The 27,290-nt window shown below is 42.1% G+C and overlaps 1 protein-coding gene across 2 annotated transcripts; it reads left to right on the top strand.

Moving 5' to 3' along the window:
• RNF34 (ring finger protein 34) lies at positions 1–27,205 on the top strand. Of its 2 annotated transcripts, none has more exons than XM_056534656.1 (7): positions 1–305; positions 15,940–16,149; positions 19,633–20,031; positions 22,627–22,677; positions 22,901–23,102; positions 25,351–25,380; positions 26,766–27,205. In XM_056534656.1, exons 1-7 carry the CDS (start codon positions 159–161, stop codon positions 26,951–26,953), a joined length of 1,227 nt encoding a protein of 408 aa, XP_056390631.1. In that variant the 5' UTR covers positions 1–158; the 3' UTR covers positions 26,954–27,205. The 2 variants fall into 2 exon arrangements, with proteins under 2 accessions (XP_056390631.1, XP_056390640.1); XM_056534665.1 differs by having other exon boundaries at positions 65–216.
• Positions 27,206–27,290: the final 85 nt, after the last annotated feature.

The following is a 27,290-nucleotide window of genomic DNA, read 5'->3' on the forward strand; positions in this document are numbered from 1 at the left end:
CGCCCAACAACAACTACGCCCTGCTCTGGAGCGCATCAATTCGTGTCTCCCACCTCTGCCACAGCGTGCTCACGTGTTCCAGTGACGTCACACAAAGGCCCGGTCACGTGACCATGATGTCACCTAACGGTGGAATTTACATGTAACGGCGGCGACTGATGGTTGTGTGTCAGAGACCGGGTCGGTGGGGAGCGCAGAGCGGACGGTGTCATGAAGGTAACGTGCCTGTATTGGGGGCCCCGGTGACGAGTGGAAGGTCTGGCTGTGACATTATGTTTCCCTTCTGTGTTATCGGCGCTCTGCTGGTAAGACTGGCTGCTGGGCAGTGGTAGGAGTGCTGCTATATCCTAAGCCATGGACTGCTCACACTGTATAACCCTGTGGGCATCTGTCAGTCTGTGGCACCAGTGTGGGCACCATCTTCATCATGGCACTCTCTCGAGTGACCACAGCTGGCAACGTTTCCAATCAGAAAAATAACTGAAACCATTAGAAATATGGAGACCAAATCAATTTGCCACAATTTGCCAAGTGTTGGTTAGGGCCAGAAGTCGGCCATATAAATATCATGTTCAGTCCAATGGTGTATTGTATTTACAGGGTTGTCCAATAAAGCGCACCTGTCAGCAGGTATCAAGGGGCATAAATAAGCCCATGGCTAGATAGGGCTTCTCATCAGAATTCCAGGCACGTTTTCCCCTTTATTCCAGCACTTGTCTGAATATGTTGGCCTTCCCCAGGGTTAACCAGCCTCCCCTGTCTCCAACACTAAGCCCCCCGCCATCTTTGCCTGACCGCCACAAAGATGTTTTCACCTTTTTTCATCCCATTGAAATTACGCTCAAGCACAGTCCTATCACAAGGCGGCGCATGCTAGGGATTATGGGGGTCCCAGTGGTGGAATCCCCATTGATCGGATAGATATCCCCTTCTGTGTAGGGTTTTTTTCAGTGGAAAAACACAGCGTCCAGATGTTAGCTTCAAGTCAATAGTAAACTGCAAAATGCCAGATCCACCTGGCATTTTTCAGTTTGGCATTTTTTAATCCTTTTGGCGTTTTTCAGCAATCTTGGGCTCAGAGGCTGGTTTTTCAAAACGCCCGACAAAACCTAGTTTGGCGTTTTTTTGCACAGACATCGTGGCGTTTCCTTCCATAGAAGTCCATGGGAGAGCAAAAACGCCATGTTGGTTTTAACTTTGGTGTTTTTCAGGCAATTTTTATTCTTTTTTGGACTTTAGTGAACCAAAAAAGTGATGGAGATACCTTTTTTTAATAAAATGTCATAGGGTTTCATTAAAAAATAATAGTAAAAAGATATATTTGTGATGGGAAAAAATAGTATTTAACGAAAAAAAAATTTTTATAACAAAATTTTTATTAATTTTTAAACAGGGATCAATTTATGTGGGCGGGCAGGGACCTAAAAATGTAGCCGACAATAATAAACATGTAGTGTATGTGTGTGTGTTTAACTATTTTCTTTTTCATTTTTTAGGTAGTACTACGACTCACAGCATGGAACACACTTCCATGATGGGAGTAGTAGTACCTGTGCTAATTGACAGATCGCCCCGGGTTCCATTGCAATCCTCCTGTATAATGTATAGATGCGGCCACTCTTCTATGGTCCCCTGCACTGACGTGTGTGTATATATACACCTATTCATATTTCCCACATAGAGCTGTGATTGGCCAGATGGTTCCAGCCAATCACAACTCTCTGTGGGAAATATGAATAGGTGTGTATATATACGTCGGTGCGGGGGACCAAAGAAGAGTGGCCGCATCTATAAATTATACAGGAGGATCGCAGCGGGTGTCAGGAGAAGTGACATCGCTGTGATCTGTTTCTTACAGCAGGTACTACAGGTCCCAGCATGGAGCAGAGTGTGCTCCATGTTGAGAGCAGTAGTACCTGCAGTAAGGGACAGATCACAGCGGATGTCACTTCTTCTGACACCCCCTGTGATCCTCCTGAAGTGAATATCGGGATCAGCTGTTCTCAAGGCTACAAAGCCAGGAGAACGGCTGATGCTGAGCAGTAGATATACATCGTGTATCTACTGCCCAGCAAGAACTTACAGTGAGACTGCAATGTATATACAGTATACACATTGCTGGCTCACTTAACCCCTTGCTGAGCTGTGCGCTATGCGCAAGCCCGGCAAGGAAAGAGTTAACTTACACGGCTGGACAGTGTAGGTTAAACCTTTGGGTGGTATACAGTATATACAGCTATCTATAGATAGCTATATATAGTGTACACAGAAGATGAAGAAATCCCCTTCCTCCCTCCAGTCCCGGCTGGGTCTGTGTAGCTCCGCCCCTAGTGATGAAGTCATTAGGAGCGGAGCTTCAGACAGAAAATACGGGGAACCCTATGCGTTTTTTTAATTTTTTTAAATAAATAAATAATTCCCTCTATTTTCATTCTCAGCACAATACCAACCAAACAGCCTGACATTACCAGGGTGGGTGAGAACCATTGTTACTGGCCCTCCCCAGTCTAAATAATGCCAGCCTCTTACTGCCTAGGCCCAGGAGCACCATTTTTGACACTCCGGGCCTGTTGGTACCGGCTCTTCCCGGCACCCTTGTGGCGGTGGGTACCGGGGTAATAACTGGGGGTTAGCGCTAGCTGTTTTTGGGGCTGACGCTAAGCCCTGGCTTAGTAATGGATTCCGTCAATAAGACGGCTTCCACTACTAAGCCTGAAAATTCAATTAAAAAAAAAACACAGCACATTGGAAAAATTATTTTATTTTAAAAAACACTCCCCCACCGCCCTCATTAACTATTTTCTTAAAAGAAAAAAATTCAGTTCATCCGCCGTAATCCATCGAATCCGCTGTAATCCTCTGCATACACGGATCTGAAACGAGAAGAAAAAAAAAATTTGGTTAGTACATTTTTGTCACTCTCCGCTGGGGAGAGCGCCCATAATGCAATGTCTTCCTAAACAGGGAGCCTCCAATTGGTGCAAAACTATAACTCCTAGCATGCCCAGACAGCTGGAGTCTCCCTGTCTGGGTAGACACTGCCAGAAGGGTCTGTTCACATTATACAAAACGGACAATGTGAACAGAGCTTCCGACTTACTAGCCTGGCTCACGTCTGTAGCTCCGCCCCCAATGACGTCATCACTAGGGGCGGAGCTATCAGACCCGACTGGGACAGGGAGTGAGGAAGGTAAGTGGACCTCCTGTTCTGTATACACTATATACAGATATCCATAGATAGCTGTATATACTGTATACCGCCCAAAGGTCTATAGGAGCAGGGAGTCTTGTCAGTCTGGTGACAGGATACCCGGCTCCTGTATAGTACACATGGGTACACTATTCCCCCCCTGTATACTATATGGCTGGGGGGAGGTTAGTAGTGGTGCTATAAATCTCTCCTCATCTCCTTACACTCTGTGGACTGGGCGCTCCGCATCCGACCTACAGAGGGGTACCCAGAAGACAGTGAGAAAACTGCCACAGGGGACAAAACTGGCTTTTTCCACACACCAGAAAAAACGCCAGAAAAACTGCAAAAACTCAGGAAAAGCCTGTGGCAGTTTTTCTGGCAGTTTTTCCTGGCATTTTTGCTGGGGGGAAAAACCTCAGTGGAATTCTAGCCTTACCCTCTATTTCTCTTCCTGACGTGACGGACTCTGCATTCCCAAGCAAAGGCACTGAAGGGGCCTAATACCTGATTTAGCTGCCTCTTCTTTTCATGTGGGTTGATCTCCACATCCTGTATAGATCCTTGGCTTTTATCTTCCTCTATTAGGGCCAGTAAAGGTGTGCTCACACTGTGGAATCTCTGCTTGCAGAATTCCGTGAGCAAAGATTACATCCGGCGGCCGCTGCAGAAAATAATTTGGTAGGAACGCACGGAACTGCGCCCTCACCATTGACTGCTATGCAGTGCTCGCGGACTTCTGCGAAAAAAATTAACATGTCTGCCGCTGATATTCCTCAGTGTGAATAGGTCTCGCGGAAGATAGAGTTCACAGAATTTTATGGGAATTCCGCAGTGGGAACATACTAGGGATCGACCGATTATCGGTATGGCCAATATTATCGGCCGATAATCACGATTTTGGGCATTATCGGTATCGGCAATTACCTTGCCGATAATGCCCCGCACCGCCCCCACCACGACCGCCCGCCGCACCGCGACCGACCCCCCAACCCACCGCACCGCGTCGCACCCCCACCGTAGTGCTGGGCGGTATACCGGTATGGATTTTTGCCCATACCGCTATACCGGTCGGGCCCCTCCCCCACCCTCCGAGTCAATAAAAAAAATTAAACTTACCCGTAATGGGGGTGGTTCCGGCCATCCATCCTTCCTGTAGTGTCCGGCGGCATTCCGGGTGGAGGGTGAACCGGTCCGGGCTGTCCTTCTCCGGGGGTCATCTTCTCCACTCCGGGCAGGCTCCGGCCTAGTACGCTGCATAGACGCCGCTACGCTGTGACGTCAGGTGCGTCGCTGCACACAGGCGTCACTGCGCAGCGGCGTCTATGCTGCGTTACTAGGCCCGTTCACCCACCACCCGGAATGCAGCCGGACACTACAGGAAGGAAGGATGGCCCGGACCACCGTGACAGGTAGGGGGAGAGAAGCGGGTGGTGGCGGCATCGGCCTATGGCACCGCAAAAGCCACTGCAGTGCATTGATTTAAAGCGCCCGCTTTAAATCAGTGATCTGCAGCGGTGTCGCGGGGGGATAAATAGCCGATAACTTATACCGGAATATCGGTATAAGTTATCGGCTATCGGCCCTAACCTCCACCGATTGTCGGTATCGGCCCTAAAAAAACGGTCGATCCCTAGAACATACCCTAAGAGAGAATGTCTGCACGGAAAATTATCATGCGGACATTCCCCAAACAGTGGAGCGGACTCCCCAGAAAAAATACACCTGTATTTTCTTAACCCCTTCATGACCCAGCAAATTTTGATTTGTGGCTCACTTTTTTTTCTTCCTTACATTCTAAGACCTAAAAATGTTTTTTTTTTTTTTTTTCCTACTGACAAAGTTGTATTAGGGCTTATTTTCTGCGTGCCGAGTTTGACTTTCCACTGATACACTTTTTTATCATACAATGTATTACAAAGCCAGAATTTTTTTTTATATGCAGGGCAAAATTGAAAAAAATATGGAATTGCACAATTTTGTAGGGCAATAATTTTTTCGGAGTTCAAAATATGGTAAATCTGACATTCCATCTTCATTCTATGAGTCAGTACGATTCCAATGATGCTAAACTTGAATGCTTTTTGTTTCGTTTTATGGTTAAAAAAAAAATAAAAAATCTTGAAAAAAAAATAAATAAAAACGTTGTTCATTACCATGTTCTCACCCCTATAACTTTTTTTTTATTTTTCCACCTACGAATGTGTGTTAGGGTTTATTTTTTGCACCATGAGCTTTAGTGTTAAACGGTACCACTTTTGTGTAGTTCTGGCTTTTAGATAATTTTTTATTACTATTTTTGTGGGATGTAATGTAACCAAAAATCAGCAATTTTGGTGTTTGGAATTTTTTATGTGATTACGCTGTTCACCTTGTGATCCACTGCTGAGGTAGCTGGAAGGCGGCGGCTGCTGCTGCTGCTCTGATAATGTCCTGCTGCTGCTCTGACAATGATAAAGCCTGGCAGGACCAGGCTTTATCAATCGAGCACAGAGCACATAGATCAATGTGGTTTTATGGAACCACATTGATCTGTATCAGGAATCAAATAATTCCTCTTAAAAGTTCCCTAAGTGGACTGTGTGAAAAAAATAAAATAAAAATAAAACAGTTAATACAAGTTTAAAAACACACACACGCCTTCCTTATTAAAAGTTAAAATCACCCCCCTTTTCCTATATTCCATATTAAAAATATATATACATAGTAAAAATAAACATGTGGTATCGCCGCATGCGTAATTGTCCGAACTATAAAAATATAATGTTAATTAAACCACAGGGTCAATGGCGTATGCGCAAAAAAAAATCCCAACGTACAAAATAGCGTATTTTTGGTCACTTTTTATATCATGAAAAAATGAATAAAAAGCGATCAAAAAGTCTGATCAATACAAAAAACGGTACCGCTAAAAACTTCAGAACACGGCGCAAAAAATTAGCCCTCATACCGCCCCATACGCGGAAAAATTAAAAAGTTATAGGGGTCAGAAGATGAAAATTTTAAAGGTATAAATTTTCCTGCACGACAAAATCAAACCTATATAAGTAGGGTATCATTTTAACCGTATTGACCTACAGAATAAAGATAAGGTGTAGTTTTTACAGAAAAATTTACTGCGTAGAAACGGAAGCTCCCAAAAGTTACAAAATGAAATTTTTTCTTCAATTTTGTCGCACAATGAATTTTTTTTCCATTTCGCCATGGATTTTTTGGTAAAATGACTGTCACTGCAAAGTAGAATTGGTGGCGCAAAAAATAAGCCATCATATGGATTTTTAGGTGCAAAATTGAAAGCGTTATGATTTTTAGAAGGTTATGAGGAAAAAATGAAAATGCAAAAAACAGAAAAACGCTGAGTCCTTAAGCGTTAATAACAGCCGTTATTTTGTGACGGGCGATAGTAACGGGAGAAATAGTGCATGCACTACTTCTTTTGTTCATTCACCCATCACAAAAGAATGGCCGTTATTAATAACGGGCGATAACGGGTTAAAACGGCTATTGGAAAAATCCCATAGACTATAATGGGATTTTTTAACGGCCGATTTCCAAGGTTTTTATAACGGAGGTATTTTTATAGTGTGAAAGCAGCCTATCGCTATCGCTAAAGGATCGCTAAAGTCCAAAAAAGGATAAAAACCGCCTCCAAAAACACCAAAGTTAAAACCCGCTTTAAATCAATGATCTGCAGCGGTGTCGCAGGGGGTTAAATAGCCGATAACTTATACCGGAATATCGGTATAAGTTATCGGCTATCGGCCCTAACCTGCACCGATTATCGGTATCGGCCCTAAAAAAACGATATCGGTCGATCCCTACTGTATGCCATTTACAGCCATGTTCTGATCAATGTGGATAAGGTGGTGACTAAAGGAACTACTCTTATTTACCTACTGTGCCTTACAATCACTTGCCTGGTTTGCCTATATATATACACCGCAGACCCAGACAAATATTAGTTATAGTCTAGCAATGACACATAGTTGGTCCATACATCCAGGGTGAGGAAATGCCCACTTCTCTAGTTGGTAGTAGTGCATACCTGGCGAATGCCTTCCTAAAAGAGTTGGTTTGAACTTACACATAGGATAGCCCATAAAATTCTCAAAATGTTGGAAAATCTTAAAATAAAAAACAATCTACTTTTTTTTTTCTTCCAATTGATTTTTCTAAGAAAGCACGAACTACAGAGTCCACCAGAGAAGCAACTACATATAGAGAATGTCTGTCCGATACAGTGTCCAATGACCACAAGATTTTGCCAGTAATATAGCTGTTTTACATGCAAAATTATTCAGCTCTTGGCCACCACATGCTTGATTTCATCTACATGCGGTAACTGCACTGCAAGACCCTAAAGTGGAACAACTAATGCGGTCGGTGTTCAAGGTTTTATATATGCACTCTAGTATTGTATTATATTTTAGCATGACCACTTGGGTGCACTAGGAAAAATTGAAAGATTATTTTTAACCAAGCCAAAAGGTTTTATTGTAAATCACCTTCCTGCATATTTAGCGGGGGAGTAAATGTATTTACGTATAGTGTAAAATTCCTTACAATTGTAGCATGTTCTGAATCTGATAATACATGAGAAGTGGCTTCATCCTCCAGAGACGCAACTGACTGCTCCATGGAAATGATCAGATGTGTCTAAACTGATGTCAAGGAATACATCCTATTTTTATCATTGCGATCCTGACAACCAAGAAATACAGAATGTGTAGGTTGGCGATCTGCTGCGATCTGATGCTGGATGACTGTTCTGATGAGTGCAGTGACTAATTCAGAAGGATACATATGTTAGGACGTTAACACAACCATTGAATAAATGTCTATGAGAATGAGAGATGTCACTACAATGTGACTAGAAATAACCTACTGTACGGTACCATCTGCAGACTCAAATATACACTGGTCATGTGACCGGACACCTGATAGATGCCAACTTACAGGGAGGAAGTGTAAGTACTGCCGAAGCATAAAGGGGAAGATCAGCAGATTGGAGTAAAGGGTATAAAAGAGGTAGAGACTGAGAACTCACTTCTAGGTAGACTAATGGGTGCTTATCTGAGCAATATATTTACTATATTGATTATTGGTTGATTTAGCCTTTTTTAGCATTGAAAATGTGGGCCTTGTATTCAGACAGGTACTGCCATTTTATACAGGGGCGTGTTACAAGGGACGGGTTTATACAGGGGCGGGTAAGAGTGTTACACCCAACAGCTTCCATGTAAATTTGAGTTCTTTTAGTTGAGCTTCTCATTGGTGTCTCCCAATTCACATTATTCAACTTCTTATATTGTCTGTATAGACAGCGGGGGAGGGGTTACATTTTTTTTTTTTAATTGACATCAGCTGCAGAATGAGGTTTAGGGAGATTGTCCTACAGTGGCTCTTTTATTCTACGTCCTATTTATTTTAGGCGCATATTCCAAATATGCTGCAATAAATGGTGTTGCTTATTAAATACATATTCCTTACAGAAAGCAGTTATTTCTCATCCAAAACCATGATGATGGGCAAAGTGGGAAGAGTCAGAATACACTGAAGAAATTGATTTCATATGCTTTCATTGTTGGCCCCCCAGTGTCACCTATAGGTAGCAGCCTTGTCAGTCAATTTCTTAGCCTTAAAACATAACTAAAACAAATGGCCAAACCAGGCACCGAACTTGGGCATTGGCTTACCGGGTAGATACCTGTAGGTGGCGTTAGAGACTTTTCTACTGGGTGTGAGCTAATTGGCATACAGTTTTTCCTATGGAACATTTTCAGTAAAACTCTGTACACCAACTTTTCTCTCCTCAGTAAGAACCTCCTTTCCCTTCCAGAGTTATTAACAAATTACATCAACCTACCTACCCTACATAGCCAGACTGTGGCGTCTAACTGGATCACCATTTCTCTGGTCCTTGGAGCACAGCCGATCCTCTATTTTTTTTTTTTTTTTTTTTTTTTTAGGCATGCATTACTCATAGCATGGGATGTCATAGGATACAAAGTAGTAAATTGATATGATAAAATATGAGCTGTATTTAAGGAAAGAGTACCCAGCATTGCCTGGTCTTCCTTCCTAAACCTTGTAGAAGATAAAAGCAACAATGACTTTCTAGAACTCAGATCCCATCTCGCACATGAACATTTCTCTGCACCTGCATGCCATACAGTTAAATCGTACATTACCATGATGTTGGTTCGGTGGAACCATGTTTAGAAGTTCTAGCAATTTCAGCAGCCCTAGAGTAACACTATCAGGAAATGTACCGGAAAACCCATAGACTTGCATGGGACTTCAGACAAAACGCCCCACTCTTGCATTAGGGGTGGGTTAGGGTTGATTTTAAAGCTACTATATTTTTAGTTGACATAAGTAATATGTTTACCAGCCATTTGGAAGTTATGCTGGAACATACATACACTGAGTTTTCTGTATATAGATTCTGTACATGCTGTGTGCTGTCTATGGGGTAATAATATGCGTACAACATAATATAGTAAGATGAAATGTATTTCAGGTCAACAGTGTTGTGTCTTAAAAGTAAAAATATTCTTTCCGGTGGTGAGAGAGATTAAGGTGTTGGACAGGGTTAAAAAGACGTGGCAGCTTTCTTTTAAAAAACAACACCGCACCATCCATCAGGACAATGTTGATGGTACTGTCTTCAGCGCCCTGATCTGTCCAACACAAATAGAATGGGTGGAATTATTACCACTATAGTAGACCATAGCGGCAGATCACAATAAGCCCCGCCAGTCTGGTTCCTCTTTTACCAATTCTCCTCCACAGTGGCATGATGTGCATGGTAGGGTGAGGAGGTGGTGATTTCACTTACAGATGCCAGAGGCTGCAAACAGTGCTGCAGGTGCAGACATAGCCTCATAGTGAGAAGAGGACTGTGCTATTCCATACAGAGGCATCCAGTATCAAAGTGCATATTGCATCATATACACGTATGAGAGCTAATGGCTGGTAGATGCTACTGTATGCTTATACAGTGGAGGAATAGATCCGTAAATTCTCCTGACATAAACCTCTGCTGGACACTGTAGAACATAGTGTGACAGTATCTTAACAAAGCCATGCAAACCTATTATTGCTCTCTTAATGGGTTATTATGGGATCATGGCAACAACTGTGAGACAGATGGGATCCAGGTTCTTACTTTTCCTGCTGTGACTCAGTCGCCCTAACACTCTGCTTCAACCTACTATCCCTTTCGTCTAGTGAGTCTCTAAAATCCCATGTACTGCCAGGGGGCTCTGGCTGCTTTTGCTGGACAACCTCATCCCGGAAAGCTCCAGTGATAACTGTCTATATATGGATAACAATGCATGTATGGAAAGCTACATCACTTTCCCAATATATATGTATAAGGGAGGTCTAAGAAGCGAGAGTGTGGATCGGCACCACCCACAAACAGTTCGGGAAGAATTTACAGCATGCGGTAATCCGCTTACCCCCTCTGCGATCCCGATGCAGGCAGATGAAAAGTATAGCTCTATAGAATCCGATGGTAAAGAATTCCGCAGCACTCAGGGAATAATGCACATAAAATCCTTACTTTATTGCCGCAACAGAACGGACAATTCACAGGCACAACTGCCGACAAGCGCAGGTTTCACGTCTTGTGACGCTTTCTCAAGGCATGCTGGGAGGGAGGTAAGCCTACCTTTTAAACTCCCATACACCAATCAGCTCACAGTACAGTGTATACATCAAGTGCAGCAATTAAACAGACATTATTACAAAATAGGTACTAACATTCCATATAATGATACATAAGAACCCTACAAATATTACAAAAGTTACAAAACTTACAAAAAAGAAGAAAGATCATTCCTATTGTTAAGCCCCATTAACCCTGTAGCTCCGGTTCTCATGATCCATCGGGCTTCCGACTGGAGAAGCCTCGTGTGTCGATCCAACCCCCCTTCCCTAGCAAAGATTCTTTGTAGTCCCATAAATCTAAGACATTTACCAGCCCTTATTTGATTTTAGTGAATAAATGTGTTCACGGACCCTATGGTATAGGGGTCTGATAGTCTTGCCAATATAAAAATACTGGCAAGGGCATATCTGCGCATACACGATGTGATCCGATTGACAAGTGATAAAGTCCTTGACTGTGTGATTTACACTACCCAACTGTATATTACGTTCTGTAACCATTTGCGGACATAGGGAACAGTTACCACACTTAAAATTCCCCTGGGGGAGGCTCTTCTCTAACCAGGTTTTTTTGTGGCATATTCTTAGAGATGCGTCCTCGTACAAGCTCATCCCTCAGATTTTTCGTTCTCCTGAAAGAGATAATGGGGGCTTCAGATGTCATGTGTTGTAAATCTTTGTCACCCTGTACTATATGCCAATTTTTTCTAATAACCGATCTAATCACATTGGCCATTGGACTGTAATCAAAACAAAATACTGTACGGTTAGATTTATTTTTATACTTTTTCTTAAAGATGAGCGATTTCCTCTCCAGTTTACACACATTCGAAAAAGCTGCTTGTATAATCTTTTCGTCATACTGCCTACTCCATAGACTGTTCAAGGAATGTACTGTACTCTGAGTTATTGCGAAGTAGTCTCAAACTGTCCATATGGGAGTGACTTGGTGACATGGGGTGGGTGGAAGGAGTTATAATGTAATAAAGAATTTGTACTGGTTGGTTTGCGGTAACCTTTAACCCCTGTTCAGTTCCTTGTAATGTTACATCTAGATATTCTACCTGTAATTTATTAAAATTCGAGGTAAATTGCATGTTTTAAATTATTGTTGTTAAGGTAAGTACAGAAATCTGAGAATTCCTCCTGCGTCCCTGCCCAGATGATAAGGGCATCATCTATATACCTTGTCCAATGTATTATCTTGCTGATAAATGGATTACTGGGGCTATAAATGTATGTCTCTTCCCATAATGCTTAAGAAAAGTCAGTGCGACTGGCGTGCCCATTGCCGTGCCCGTACGTTGGGCATACCAGTCGCCACCGAACTGAAACGCATTGTGCTCAAGTATGAACATAAGCGCATCACATATGAAGTCTATGCACCTTCTCAAGAAAGCTCTAACTGCTGCCACACCATCCTGATGTCTGATCCTGGTATATAATCCGACCACATCAATTGTGGCCAGACTCTATCCAGGATCCCAGGGCAAACTATTGTTTGCAGCAGTGCTTTGGTATCTGCTAAGTTTGATGGTATAGACTTCAGAAGTGGCCTCAAAAACCAGTCCAAATAGCGGGACAGGGGCTCAGTCAGTGAGCCCCTGCTCGCCACTATAGGCCGTCCTGGGGGATCTTTTAAAGTTTTATGTATTTTTGGTAAGTGATACCAATTTGGTTTCTGTGGATTTTTGGGAAATAATTTTTCAGCCAGTGTTTTGGCTATTATCTGCTGCTCTACGCCCCTTCTTAACAATGTTTGTTATTTATTGGAGTATTTTTTGGTGGGATCTTTCTCTAGACGTGTGTATGTTTCAATATCCTTAAGCGGTCGCATGGATTCTCTTATATAATCTGCCTTATTAAGCACAACAATATTTTCCCACCTTGTCCGCTGGTTTCACTATCAATTTATCATTATTCATCAGCCAGGATAAAGCCAGCTTTTCCTCGGGATTGAGGTTGTCCTGTGAGGTAGGATAGATCAAACTTTTGACCTCCGACAGGACAACTTCATATCCAGGCTTGAACCGGGGGACAAGGGGGAAAAATAGGTAGATTTAAGGCTACCTGCAAAATTCTCAGTTTGTTCTTCTGTCATAGTCTCCTCCATTAATAAACCAAACAGGTCACTAGCCACCTCCCGATCTTGAGGGGTATAATCCTCTCTTATTAAAAAAACCTAACGGACTTATATCTGCGGCTATTTCACCAGATTGTAAGGCAGTAATCTCTGATGTTGTATTCTTAAAGATTTTCTGCAGATTGAGTTTCCTCAGTGATTTAGCTAGATCGATATAGAAACCAACCTCATCAAAATCAGTATTCATACAGTAATTCAAACCCTTAACCAGTAAAGAAAGGCAATGGTTAGACAAGGGTACATCAGATAAATTAATCACATTCCTCCCACTGACCTGCATCGATGTCCGGGAGTCTTGAGGGACAGGATCTCCTACGATCTCCAGGAGACCTGTTTCCTCTTCACCCCTGTACTACTGTACTTTTTCCGGTGCAACCCTCGGCGAGTCCTGCGCCTAAAGGGGCGTGCAAGTCAGAGGAACCAGGACCCCTTCTCGCACCTTGTGTAGAGCGATTTTCATCAGGATTACTGGAATCGGATCCAGAGTCTGTGGTCCAGTAATCCATTTTGGGACAAGCTTGTTTATTTCTTCTATTAGGACGACGTGGTCTCCGGGATTTTTGTTGTTGCTGTGTGTTCCATGTGAACACCCGATCCAAGTCGAAATCAAGCTTGTCCCGTAAAAACTTGTCCCTCTTTTTCGCTTTAATTTCATTCTGGACGGGAACCAGACGAACCTTCACTTCGCTGAAAAGCAGTCCATTGGGCCTCAGTCAGCCTGCTATTTAATTATTTCTTAGATTTCTCTAGGGAGTTCTGAATCATGGCATATTCGAGGTTTGACCGATCCAGCACCAGACGGGTTAAGTTCATGGCATGCATCAGATGGGCTTGTTTCCATTTAGATACAAATGTTTTGTCTTCACAAAATTGTGATATTTCCTTATACATCCGTAGCCCTCTAGGTGACCGAATAGAGTCCAGATATGATTGTAAAGTATTAATGGTCCAGAAAAGCTTGACCTCTTTCTCCGATAGGGTCACCACTTTATTTTCCAGGGCTCGAGTGCTTAGAACTTTGCATTCGTCGTCTAAATTGCATTGTGCAAATTTGTAATGGAGGTCTGTTTAGGTTGCCATACTGTCGCATCTGTCACCCAGAGGGTCTTTGGTGAAAAACATTTTTTTTACTGGACTCTGCAGGAGGCGATTCTGTAGTCTACTTGTCACTATCACACAATCTGTTAGTCACTTTCACACTTTTGTGGTACAGATGTACACTGGCCAGACAAAAGTAAAAAAAAATACACTTTTCTCCCTCTGTTTGGCTAATAGACCCCTGTGGACACATTAACGGGAACCTGTTATTAAGTTTTACCCTATTTGACAAGTGGCAATACTTTAGAATGGCTCATATCATGTGTCCTACCATGCCTGGATGTCTGCCAGTGTGAGGTGCAGAACTGCGCCCTGTGCATTTTTACGTCGGCCCTTCGCCTCGGCTGTCCGGAGATTTCCGGACATACAGTGAGGGAAGGTGGAGCTGTGCAGGACGCATTTCTGCACCTCCCTCCTTACCCCTCCCTCAGGAGGAGGATGTAGATTCTGTGAAAATATATGTCCAGTGGGCTGTAGGAATCCCTCTCCTCCTGAGGGAGGTGCATGAAAATGTACATCCAGCAGCGGGGCTGTGAGAATCCCTCTATTGCCGAGCGAGGTGCACCGCCCCCTGGACATAGATTTGAACAATGGCTCAGTGGCACAACCAAAAGTAGAGCTTTTTACAGCCCCCTGGACATAGCTGTGAAAATCTCTCCATCCTGAGGGAGGGGCGAGGAGGGAGCTATGTACGGGGCAAGGGAGGTGCAGAACTGTGTCCTGCCCATCTCTGCCTTCCCCCTCCCCTTGCTGTATGTTCAGAAATCTCCAGACAGCTGAGGTGAAGGGCCAACGTAAAAATGCATGGGGTGCAGTTCTGCACCTCACACCGGCATGTCTGTAAATGTGGAGGAAACGACTCTTGGAAATGTCACACTCATTATGTTAATGAGACACAAGTAGTTAGTTGGCTGTGCGGCAACCTGGGCTGTAATCTTATCTATTCAGGCTCTAATTATTCCTGTCCAGACATGATTGAGCAGTGCAGGCACGACATGTCACTGTGATTGGCTGAGCGGCATTGTGACTTATTAGGCCCCGGAACCAGGCCAGGAATCCATACACTACTGTAGCGTACATGCCTCCTGCAGGTTCCAGCGCCAGTTCTGTTCCCCATTCACACCAAGCACGGTGTTACTCTGTATAATTAGTGTTCCTGTTGTCTCAGGACTGTTCTTCATTGAGTAACGCGGCTGACCTGGCCAATAAGGAGGTGCGGGCTACGGTGACCCCGTCTCCCAGAGGCGGGCTATTTGAATTCTCTCTCTCTTTAGTAACTGCCTGTGTTAGGGTGCATTCACACTAAGCGAAATCAAGAGGAATTCACGCCAAAAAATTTACGGACCTGCCAACCAGAAGGAGGACCGCAAAGGAGACTGGGGAGTTAAGTCCAGGTTTTTTTTTTTTTTTTCAAATGTTGGCAGCCTGGGCAGATTTAAAAATAAATAAATAAATAAATTTCAATGTCGTAGTACTCTTTTAACCTCTTAAGAATTGCTAGTCTTCTGGTGTTTAGAAACTATTAGCAGACACTTGGACTATTTATGCCCAACTACTTTATTTATTTTTTTTTTTAAGTAGTTTTTTATTAAAGTTTTCAAACATAAACCGGTACATACATGTTCAAGTAGAAGCCTCACGAGGCCAACTACTCAAACAGAAAATGAATTCAATGTTTATTTCCAACAGATGCAAAGTTACTACTGCTGGAAAACAAGAGCAGATACCTCCTATTTTTATATTTTAAAACATTATTTGTTGCATTGTTAATCAGTTTTGTTTTGCCTGATCCTTGCTTGTATTTACCAGCATGTGTGCTTGTGTGTTATAGGCGGGGGCCAGCTCCATGTGGGCTTCTTGCTGTGGATTGCTGAATGAAGTCATGGGTACAGGAGCTGTGCGAGGGCAGCAATCAGGCTTTGGTGGCGGAGCAGGCCCCTTTCGATTTGCGCAGAATGCTGATTTTTCACCATATCCTTCATCATCCTCCAACATTGTATGTAAAGCTTGTGGACTAAACTTCACAGTCTTCAGGAAGAAGGTAGGTTCATGTTTTGCAGTGTGCAGTGTTATCTCGCTGTCATACATTTGTGGCTGACAATTGGGTGTGCTGAATCTATACTTATGAAACACTGTATGTATTCTTATTACATCTTTATTATTGTGTGTCTAGGACATACTGTTATTCCAATAAGTGTCTACCAACCATAATTGTATAATATGTTTAAAGGGGTAGTCCAGTGGTGAAAAACTTATCCCCTATCCTAAGGATAGGGGATAAGTTTGAGATCGCGGGGGGTCCGACCGCTGGGGCCCCCTGCGATCTCTCTGTACGGGGGCCAGGCTCTCCGGCCAGATAGCGGGTGTTGACCCCCGCACGAAGTGGCGGACGAAAAGCCCCCTCAATACATCTCCATGGCAGAGCCGGAGATTGCCGAAGGCAGCGCTTCGGCTCTGCCATAGAGTTGTATTGCGGGGGCGTGACGGCCGCCGCTTCCTGCGGAGGTCGACACGCCCCCTTCCCGCGGGCTGTCGGGTCTCCGTACAGGAGATCGCAGGGGGCCCCAGCGGTCGGACCCCCCGCGATCTCTAACTTATCCCCTATCCTTAGGATAGGGGATAAGTTGTTCACCACTGGGTCACCACTGGACTACTCCTTTAAGGGCCAGGGTTATGTCTCCTATTTCCTGTTACATGCATTGTGTTAACATGGCGTTTAAGAAAAAAAATACATAACAAACCAAAAACTGGCTGCCTGCAACCAACTTAAGGGAGAGCTCACATATTGAAGTTTTCTTCAACTACAATTAAATGGTCATTGTTATTTGAACAAATTGTGCATGAATCAATAGTACAAGCGAACATAAGAAACATTGTAATAAAACTAAGAGAAAAATGGCTTTCATCCGCCAACCAGCCTCCCTTCTTGCACCCCTCCCTCAAACTCCTCATTTGTTCTGAGAAAAGTTCACCTTGTGTTTACTTAAAAAAAGACTATCACCTCACTGAGGGTTGAGATTATATGCTGTCTATATTGAGGTGATTGGGGAAGAGGTGGGGGGAGTGGGTGGACAGAGCCTGAGTTAGGCTGTGTTCACATGTTCAGGTTTTTATTACAATTATTAAAGGGGTATTCCAGGAAAAAACTTTTTTTTTTTTTTTTTTTTTTTTATATATATCAACTGGCTCCAGAAAGTTAAACAGATTTGTAAATTACTTCTGTTAAAAAATCTTAATCCTTTCAGTACTTATGAGCTTCTGAAGTTAAGGTTGTTCTTTTCTGTCTAAGTGCTCTCTGATGACACCTGTCTCGGGAAATGCCCAGTTTAGAAGAGGTTTGCTATGGGGATTTGCTTCTTAACTGGGCGTTTCCCAAGACAGGTGTCATCAGAGAGCACTTAGACAGAAAAGAACAACCTTAACTTCAGAAGCTCATAAGTACTGAAATGATTAATATTTTTTTAATAGAAGTAATTTACAAATCTGTTTAACTTTCTGGAGCCAGTTGATATATGAAAACATTTTTTTTCCTGGAATACCCCTTTAAATACAAAACCAGGATTGCATCTGAAAACAAGAGAAGTCTGAGTTTTTGCTTTATATGTGTCATCGATTCATATTCAGTTCCTGTCCTTATATTCAATCATTTCAAATAAAAACCTTTTAAGTGTGAATGCACCTATAGAGTATAGAGACTGCAGAGAGTACACCATCTTACCCTAAGTATTAGGTCTTACTCCAGTGCTGGATTACACTGCTCAGTACTGCTGTATAATACAAAGAAAAGCAGATGCAACTCAGCTCACTCACCAATCCAAGTAGTCATTTATGGACATCCACAGTATATGTAGTGCTGACGTCAGACGACAGATCCGGCCATGTGAGCGCATGAACCAGTTAAAGTACGGGGTGGATGTTGGTTCGCGCAGCAGCACATAGTAACTTCGGATCGGCCGTAGGTGCAGTGAATATACAGCGTTCAATAGCAGCCAGAGTATTCAGCTGTATGAGCGGGCAGGCCTTGTTAAAACATGAAATGGATGTCGGTCTGCACGTCAACATGCAGAGGTACCGGACCGGCTGTGAATGCATCATGTGAACACTAATCAGTCTCAACACATGTTACTATTAGTATGACGTTGGGTAAGGTGCTCATATATACCAGTGACATGATCGTTTATCATGTCACTGGTATATATGAGCACCTTATCCACCCTGTACTTTACCTGGCTTGTGCGCTCACATGACCGGATCTGTCGTCGGACACTATGCCCGACAGGTATACGCTGGTCTGGTAATTATTCACTTAGTGTATATAAGCGAGCGTAGGCGCGTGTGTTTTTATGTACCTTGTTATTTTTGGTTTTTGTACCATGTTTTAAGGACCAATTAAAAGTCAAAATGTAACTGCCAGGCACGGGAGCTGGACCACCATTCCTTTCTGACTGCTTTATAATGTCCTTAATTCTGCTGCTGCTGCATCCAAGGGTGTACTATAAAAATAAGGAAGCAGGATTTCCTTTTCTATGTGTGTGTGTGCAGTATAAGGACGACATCATAGCAGATTCACTACGTCAGAACAACTGAAAATTAGAAATCGAGCCTGCAGACAGAAAACTGGTGATAAATGCCATATACAAGTTGTATAAAGTCCAGAAATAGTGTTATTCCTCATTTATACAAACACATCAGGTTATCCTTAAAAAAAAATCACCTGAAACGACAGGTACGTGTTAAACTTTATTGTAGTGAGCTTTTCTATTGGTAAATGTTGGCAAACATTATGGCTATCTAATAGGAATCAGTAATGTTTACATGTATGATAGGTACATGGCTGTTAATATTTTTACTTAAAACAGTCACTACCTAAATGCATGGGAAAAATACTATAGACCTCAAAAAAAAAAAAAAAAAAAAAAAAAAATATAACCTTTTTGATTTTTATCGTAGGTGTCAGTGCATTATTGATCTTTGCACCCACTGCACAGTATTGTCGTCCAATCCTCAATCTTCTCTCATATTTTGCTGATATACCAGAACTGCAGTGCGCTGTTTTTTTGTTAGGCAAATCCATATTTATGTAAACTATCTTGGTATGTCCTAGTTTTATGCATCTCCCCAAAGGACCATGTGAAAAGGAAAAAAAGGTTTCTCTTTAAGTTATAATAATAACATTTGCTAATTGTGTTCCTATTATGTTGTTAGTCTGTTTTTTTTGGTCTTTGTGGAACAAAACTGCTGATACCAAAGTGGATACTAGTAATTTTGCAGGGAAAAATTGTAGTAATAGAAGGCCATTTTATGTAGGGTTTATATTGGCTCAGCAGGCCGATAACTGCCCTGTGTAAATGACCCTGTGATCACCTCTCATTCATCTGCTGATCTCGGAATCTTGACAAGTAAAAAAAATAAATACATTTTTGTCATCCGCACATCTTCCAGTATAATAAGGGACCAATAATTGCTGTTTTATTTAAATAAGCACCTACATTGCATTGACATCATGCTCCTTTCTGTCTTCCAGCATGTCTGTTGTGACTGCAAAAAAGACTTTTGCTCAGTATGCTCTACACTTCAGGAAAATCTCAGGCGTTGTAGTACTTGCCATTTATTACAAGAAACAGCATTTCAACGGCCCCAGTTAATGAAGTTGAAAGTTAAAGACCTACGCCAGTATCTAACACTAAGGAATATCCCTACTGAGAGCTGTCGGGAGAAGGAAGATTTGGTGGAGCTGGTGCTCTGCCACCATGGCTCTTTTTCTGATGAGGAGATGGATGTTGGCGCAGACAGCACCACAAGATCTCAGACCTCTGCCTTTTCATTCTTTTCTGCTATTTCTGCACCTTCATCTTCCGTATCATCATCTCAGGGAGAATTATCAGACAGAAGTGGAAGCGTGGGAAGTGGATCTGCATCCCAGGTACATGAGCAGTTACAATGTTGATTTAGTTGTGTGTATGCCTTTTATCCCATCTATGCTAATATAATATTTAAAGCTATAATAAGTATATTCAACATTAGAAGTTAAGACTTTTCACATAATGGTCATTACCAGAATAAGCTTTATAAACCAGCATTAAATGCTGGGAAATCTTAGCACGTCAGAGTGATACCAGTACGTAGAACTTACTTCTTGCCAGCTGATGACTATGTCCCCCCATCCTCCCTCATGCTTAGCTCAGCTGATCATACATGTGTTCTCAATAGGGAGAGGGGAATAAGCCTCTGCCAGACACCTCTGATGCTGGGAAGAATTGAGACACCCCTATACACATTAGATGGTCCTCTGTTTCTGGCTTGGCTGATGTTTGAATGTGTTTGTGTACCTTTATAGAGATTAATCCACAGATTGGGTGATTAAGTGTTTGATCAATGGGGGTATGACTGCTGGGACCCCACGATCATGGGAACTGGGGTCCCAAACAGGGATTGAGCATGTGCAATAATTCACCATTCATAGTTTGGGACCGCTGGATAAAGCCGAGTGCTGTACTCCGTTATCTTCGCATCCTGTTCAATGATGGTAATGTTGTATTTATCAGATGTTTGTCATCCATCAAGTTGATAGGTTATATGTTTTGATCATGGGAAAATTGCTTTAGGGGTTGGGTCACATGTGCTGTATTTAGCTGCTGTGCATTTTCCTACCCATTGAAGTCAATGGGTAACAAAATCAGGTGCGAATTTTGCTACCCATTGACTTCAATGGGTAGGAAAATACATGGCAAAAAAAATACAACAGCAGAAGCTTTCTGTGCCACAATATATATGTATATCCACAATATGTTTTGAAGGTTAATCTGGTTCTTTCAGGAGATGTGACAAAAAATACATCTCCCTGTGTTTTCATGTATTCAGTAAAAAAAAACTTACTAGATGAGAGTTTTATGTATTTATTTTTTTAAATATTATTTTTTTTGTATTTTAACAATATACAAACACATAAAAGAGAAACCGCATGTTTTGGAAGAAATGATGGAGGTAAATATTGGGGTTTTGGTATGCAATTGCGATATGATAAGTATATGGTGAAATTTGCTTCTACTCTGGACAGTTCCTGAGAAAGGGGTCATCAGAGAGCACTTAGAGAAGAACAAATCAACTTCAGCAGCTCATAAGTACTGAAAGGATTTTCCTGGATAACCCTTTTAAGCAACAGCTTTTGGCAGAAGGTCATATTGGTTAGACATGCCCCTAGAATTACCCCAAATAAAATGTAACAAAATGTCTTTAAAGGGATTTTACAATTTAAAAAGAAAAAGAAGACGAAATTGTCAGGAGGCAGGAATTGTGAGGGGAAATAAATACTTATACTCACCCCTTGTGTTGCTCCCAGTTCTTAGAAGTGCCCCAGTGATGTCACCATACACTGTGCATGTGACCAATCAGTGGCCTCAGCGTTCTTATACACTCTCTTGCATGTGACTGGTGAGGCCAGTGGTTCGCCACAGCATCCTCTACTAAGAATATGGTTCCATCGCTAGGGCAATTTCTGCAATTTGACTTATGTATGGAAGCATAGGTTCTGTCTTGTATTCCATTTACAGTTCTCTCTAGGGATTCATAAGACAGTATAAGAGTCATCTGCTTCAAAGACAAAAATGATAAGCAGGTGGTAGTTATAAATGCGCTAAATTTCAGCAAGACTGAAGCTACATTTCAGAGAGAGAATAATGGTTTCCATTCACTGACTGCAAGATTAGGCCTTCAGATTGGAATTTGGTATAACTAACTCTGTGCAGACATTTCAGAATTTGTGTGCAGAGTTATGTACTGGCAGAGATCTGTAGGCTCAGTCCCTACTTGTTAAATGGCTTTATTCACAGGGCTAAACTAACAAAGCAAGTGCTACTTTTTCTATTGTACATCAATTTATTCCACTACTTGCGCTTATCTGACAGTAGCTAGGGGGGTCTTACTACGTTACTTATTGTTGGGCACACTCCATGGGATGGGGCAAAGCTTTTGTGAAAACTCGGGTACACGTTAAGCTTTATTTTCATTATTATGCTATGTTCACACACTGTTTGCAGATGTTTTTTAAGCAGTTTTCTTTGCATTTGAGATGTTTATCCCTATGTTTTTTTTTCTTTATTTTCAGCTGTTTTGGGGGCTAACACAAAATCTGTTGCTCAAAAACATCTGTTTGTGATTAGAACATATTTTTGGCTGTTTAGTCAAAAAGCTGGGAGAAGATATAGCTGTATTTTCAGATATGTTAAGTCATAAAAAAGGGCCAGACGCTTTTATTCCTTATGGCTTTAAAATTAATTTGTGTTTTTTTTCCCCCATTGGATTTTGTTATTTAATGGTTAAATACATGTATTTATTAATGCTAATATAGCAGCAGAGCCGACAAATGTAACAGATAAGCTCTGTTATGATTCTATGAATCAGTCTTGGCTCTGCGGGGGTTACAGGAGTATTATGCTGGTTCCTTATATTTGAGTCAGTCAGTGACTGTACTTTCCTGTAAAATATTTCTTTGATGCTGATGTTGTATCTTTGTTTCCAGGGAACAAGTGAAACTATATCCATAACACCTGATACAGAAACCCCAGAACTGGTGAGTTATGTTGGTAAGAGAGAAAGATGTCAGCTGCATTATAACTGCTTCTAAATAATTCATATTTCAGCCCCATCTACCTCTTCTTACAGTACAGAGATATAGGGGCATATATGGACTTCAGTCATGCGGTTGTAGCACACTGAAAAATCCTTCAGAATTATTCAACTGATGTCTTACTTATTTTTAGCTTGTCATGAACTTTTTTTTTTTGCTCCCTAAGGCTAATGACTTATCAAAGAAACAAGGCCGAGCTTCACTCTCAGACTTATCAACCCTGGAGGACATAGAAGGGCTAACTATTCGGCAACTGAAAGAAATCCTGGCCCGGAACTTTGTCAACTACTCAGGATGCTGTGAGAAATGGGAACTAGTGGAAAAAGTCAACAGACTGTACAGAGAGACTGAGGACAACAGAAAATCTTGTATGTTGAGGAGTTAGATGTAACCTTTGCATTTCTGTGTATATTGTTACCGCCACCGATCAGCCATAACCTTTACATCATGTAGTGTAGGTGCTATATTCCATTGACACACAGACTCCACAAGACTTCTGAAGGTGTTTTGTGGCATCTGGCACCAAGGCATTAGCAGCAGATCAGAGCCAGAGCAGAGAAGAAATGGCTTCTGCCCCCTGATTATAACCATTAATTGGGGTCTCTGCACCTGACCCCATCAGTCAAAACATTTGCCAAGTCACTAAGGCATGTCAAAAGTTTTTGAAACTTACATATTCCAAGTTGCAAGGTAAATCGGCCTTGTTTTTTCCACTCAACACCTTGAACTCTTGGTCATATTCCTCAAACCATTCCTGAACAATAAAGTTGCATACTTTACTGGTAACAATGGTTACATTGGTTGGTATGTGTCATAGTAACATCTACATGAATGTCAGGTTTCTTCTTTTTTACAACTTACTGATTAAATATTTTTTTTTTCTTCCATGTACAATTGTTTGGCATAACTTTAACACCCTAAAGGATGCAGGGCATGCCTGTACACCCTGGCTGCCTGGTACTTGGCGCACCAGGATGTACATGTACGTCCTGAGTCCCATCCTGGTTATAAAGCGACCGCCCAACCTCACACCCCAAATCCCCCCTCCCATATATACGAATTGGGGAGGGGGGCGTTACGAACACTGAAGCCAAAAGCTTTCCTGTTTATGAACGCTGCAGTGCCGTCCCAGTGATTGCGGGTGGGTCCCAGCAGCCGGACCCCCGCAATCTGAAATTTTATGTAACATGTCTAGGTGCAATGTTTGGCAAAAGATGGCCAACATTTATTTATTTATTTATTTATTTATTGAAAACATAGTTTTTTTTTTTTTATCACCTGTGAAAAACGTTTTTTTTGTTTTTTTTATTCACCCCCATGATTACATCACTTTCTGTCATAGCCAGCTTTAACATTTTAAGCTCTTTGAAAATGCCTAGTCAGTCTGGTCTGATCCAACTATGATGTTAGTTTGATCAGACCAGACTGACTAGGCATTTTCAAAGAGCTTAAAGTGTTAAAGCTGGCTATGACAGAAACAGGCTGTTTGAAGGTATTTGGGGGCCCCAAACAAAATGGACATGGTGGGCCCCCCCCCCTTGATGTTCACGCACGTCACGCTCTAGGGACGGCCTCAGGATGTAGTAACTTGAGCCCTTGAATTCTGGGAGCGTGACGTGAGTGACCGTCGATACGAGGCCCCCACATTAGGTGCAGCACTCTGCTGCACCTAATGTGGGGGCCTCGTATCGACATTAGGTTGGCAGTGTTCTTCACAGACATACAGCCTCCAGCCATATACAGTGTATGGCTGGAGGCTGTATGTCTGTGTACTGCCCCACTTCAGTGCTCCGACCTCCGGTCCGGGCATAGCATTAGTTCCCGGGACCGGAGAAGTGGTGGTCGGAGCACCGAAGATAACGTCCCGCTGGTCACTTACCAAGCTGGCCAGCGCGTGTCTTCATCCTCCTCGATGCTCCGGTCTTCTGCGCCTCCGTTGCTATGGGTGCATGCATGGGGCATCAGTGATGTCCCGGCGTGCGCTATCTTCCAGAGGCCCCTGCGTTTTTCAACTTAACTCTCTGCGGCCCCGCGTTAACGAAAACATCTTTCGAGACACAGGGATGTCCTTAATAGTGATGGTGGGAATTGCCCCATCGCTACAGGACGGGCAAGCACCAGCTCTGCTCAGGGCCCCGGGCCCCAAGCAATTGCTTAGTTTGCCTGTCCTGTAGCGACGGGCCTGGGTAGAAAGGTGAGCTTGGGGAAACGATGACCCTGTTGGTTCACTGTCTGTCCTTTCTTGGACCACCTTTTGGTAGGTACCAACCATTCTGTACCAGGAACACCCTACAAAACCTGCTGTTTTGGAAAAGCATTGACCTAGTTGGCTTGCCAGCACAATTTGCTCCTTGTTAAAGTTGCTGAAATTCAATATGTCTGACCCTTTTTTTTTTAAAGTTAGGGAGTTTGCCCAACTTTTGACTAGTTCACTAGCTGCCTCATACAGTATATCCAATCTTCTAAAAGGGGCCATTGTAACAGTGTAATCAATGCTCACTCACCGTATTTATGAAGTGTTGTGGCTGATCGTGTTTATTATCTCTAGACGTTTTATATATCCTTATTTATAATTTGATTTATACTTTCATTTTTTTTCTTTTCTTGCTCTTTCAGTGGAAAGCCTAGAAACCAGGCATGACTCAGGTTAGTCAGTTCAACGATTGTCCATTTCCAGATTTATTAAAGCAGTTTTCCGGCGGTAGGGGTTTTCAGGCAACGGGAGCGCAGGAGGTAAGTAAAAGGTTTTTTTTTTTTTGTTTTTTTTTTGTAAGGGTGAAAGAATGGGCAGTTTGCATAAATGGGCATATAAAAAAAAATCCCAACCTACTGCCAGATAACTCCTTTCTAGGCCAAAATTTCATATACCAATCTAATGGTGGTAAAGTTATATGTGACTTTTTTTCCTCTAAATTTGGCTCATCTTTTGGCCGACGATGCACTTTAAATGGAAATCTATGCCAGATATGTGCTGCTGTAGATTTGTGCTAAATTTATACCAGTTGCTGCCAATATTTATAGTAAATCTGGGTGGGGCAACAAGAGGCCATTCCCCATTATGCCAAGTCCTCCCCACTCAGCATATGATGGGTGCAATCAGGGCTCAAGTCCTACAGGAACAGAGTTCCTGCACTTTTTATACAGTCTTGGGTGAGTTCCCATTTTTTTCCTAGGACTTCACCCCTGGGTGCCATGCATTTATCTTCATGGACGTCACTCATACTTAGTCTAATGTAGTTGTGTGGTTTTTGTTTATTCCTAGTAACCAAATAAAATGTGCAGTATTCCGTATGTAGATTGTAAAGTTAGACAGACATAATTGTATAAATCAAAGATTATTGTGTGTGACTTGGAAGTCATTGGGGGGGGGGGGGGGATTTACAAAGACTTTAGAACACAAATGTTGCGGAGAAAGTTGTGGACGTCCGTCAAATGTATCAAATGTCGCAAGGACTTAGCTTGATTTAGCGTCTGCAAAATTTATCAAAGTTATGCTCTATTTAACGCAATCGAAAAGTCAGTGACATTTGATACAATTATCACACTGCCGCCGCCACTTACTTTGCGACTTTAATACAATTGTCGCATAAAGTTCTATAGGGAAGGGGATATCTTCTAAATGTGGCCTGTGCGTCATTTTTGCGACATTTCTGTGATATTTCACAAAAAGTTTCATGTGATAAATCACAAAGTGCTCTAAATAAGAATACTTCATGGTAATGACATGTAAACTTTCTAAATGAAATGTCGCAGAAAATGTTGTACAGGGCCAGCCTGCAACTTTTTATGCGACAAATTCTGATGAAATAAGCAGTCTAAATGGTTTGATAAATTCCCCTCCTTGTGCCCATTGGTTGTAACAGTTATTATTTTATGCTTTTAAAATGTTTCTCATCTGCTAATATTAAATGCAGAGATTGTCGTGTTAACTTTATTAATTGACAGTGCAAACATGATACACCCAATGACTGTGTCACACCAGTGGCAGTATCCCATAGTAATGACTTTGTCCACCATGTTCTTTCTTGCAGATAGAGATCGGCTTCAGCTGACTGGTACTGATGACAACCTTTGTCGCATCTGCATGGACGCTGTTATTGACTGTGTTCTCCTTGAATGTGGCCATATGGTGACCTGCACGAAATGTGGCAAAAGAATGAACGAGTGTCCCATTTGCCGACAGTACGTGGTGCGGGCTGTTCATGTCTTTAAATCTTAAGTATCCAGACCAAAAAAAAAAAATATGGTGTGACCTGGCCCTACATCTTAGGGCTCAAAGTGTGTACCAAGAAACCTGGTTATATGTACAATGTGTGAGTGGACTGATAGAGATGTGATTTGTAATACATATAAAAGGTAGGTTTTGTTTATGAGCTAAATGAGAAGTGGTCAGACATACTGCATGTGTGTGTTTGTGAATCTGGAATGGATGATAATTCTTATCAATAAAATATACTTGTGGGAAGAGGAACTGTGTGTATATTTATGATATATAAATCATATAAATTAAAACATTTGACTTAAACAGTTGCTTTCAAAAACATTGAAAACCGAAA

This window comes from Hyla sarda, chromosome 1 (genome assembly GCF_029499605.1).
Source record: "Hyla sarda isolate aHylSar1 chromosome 1, aHylSar1.hap1, whole genome shotgun sequence".
Taxonomy (NCBI): domain Eukaryota; kingdom Metazoa; phylum Chordata; class Amphibia; order Anura; family Hylidae; genus Hyla; species Hyla sarda.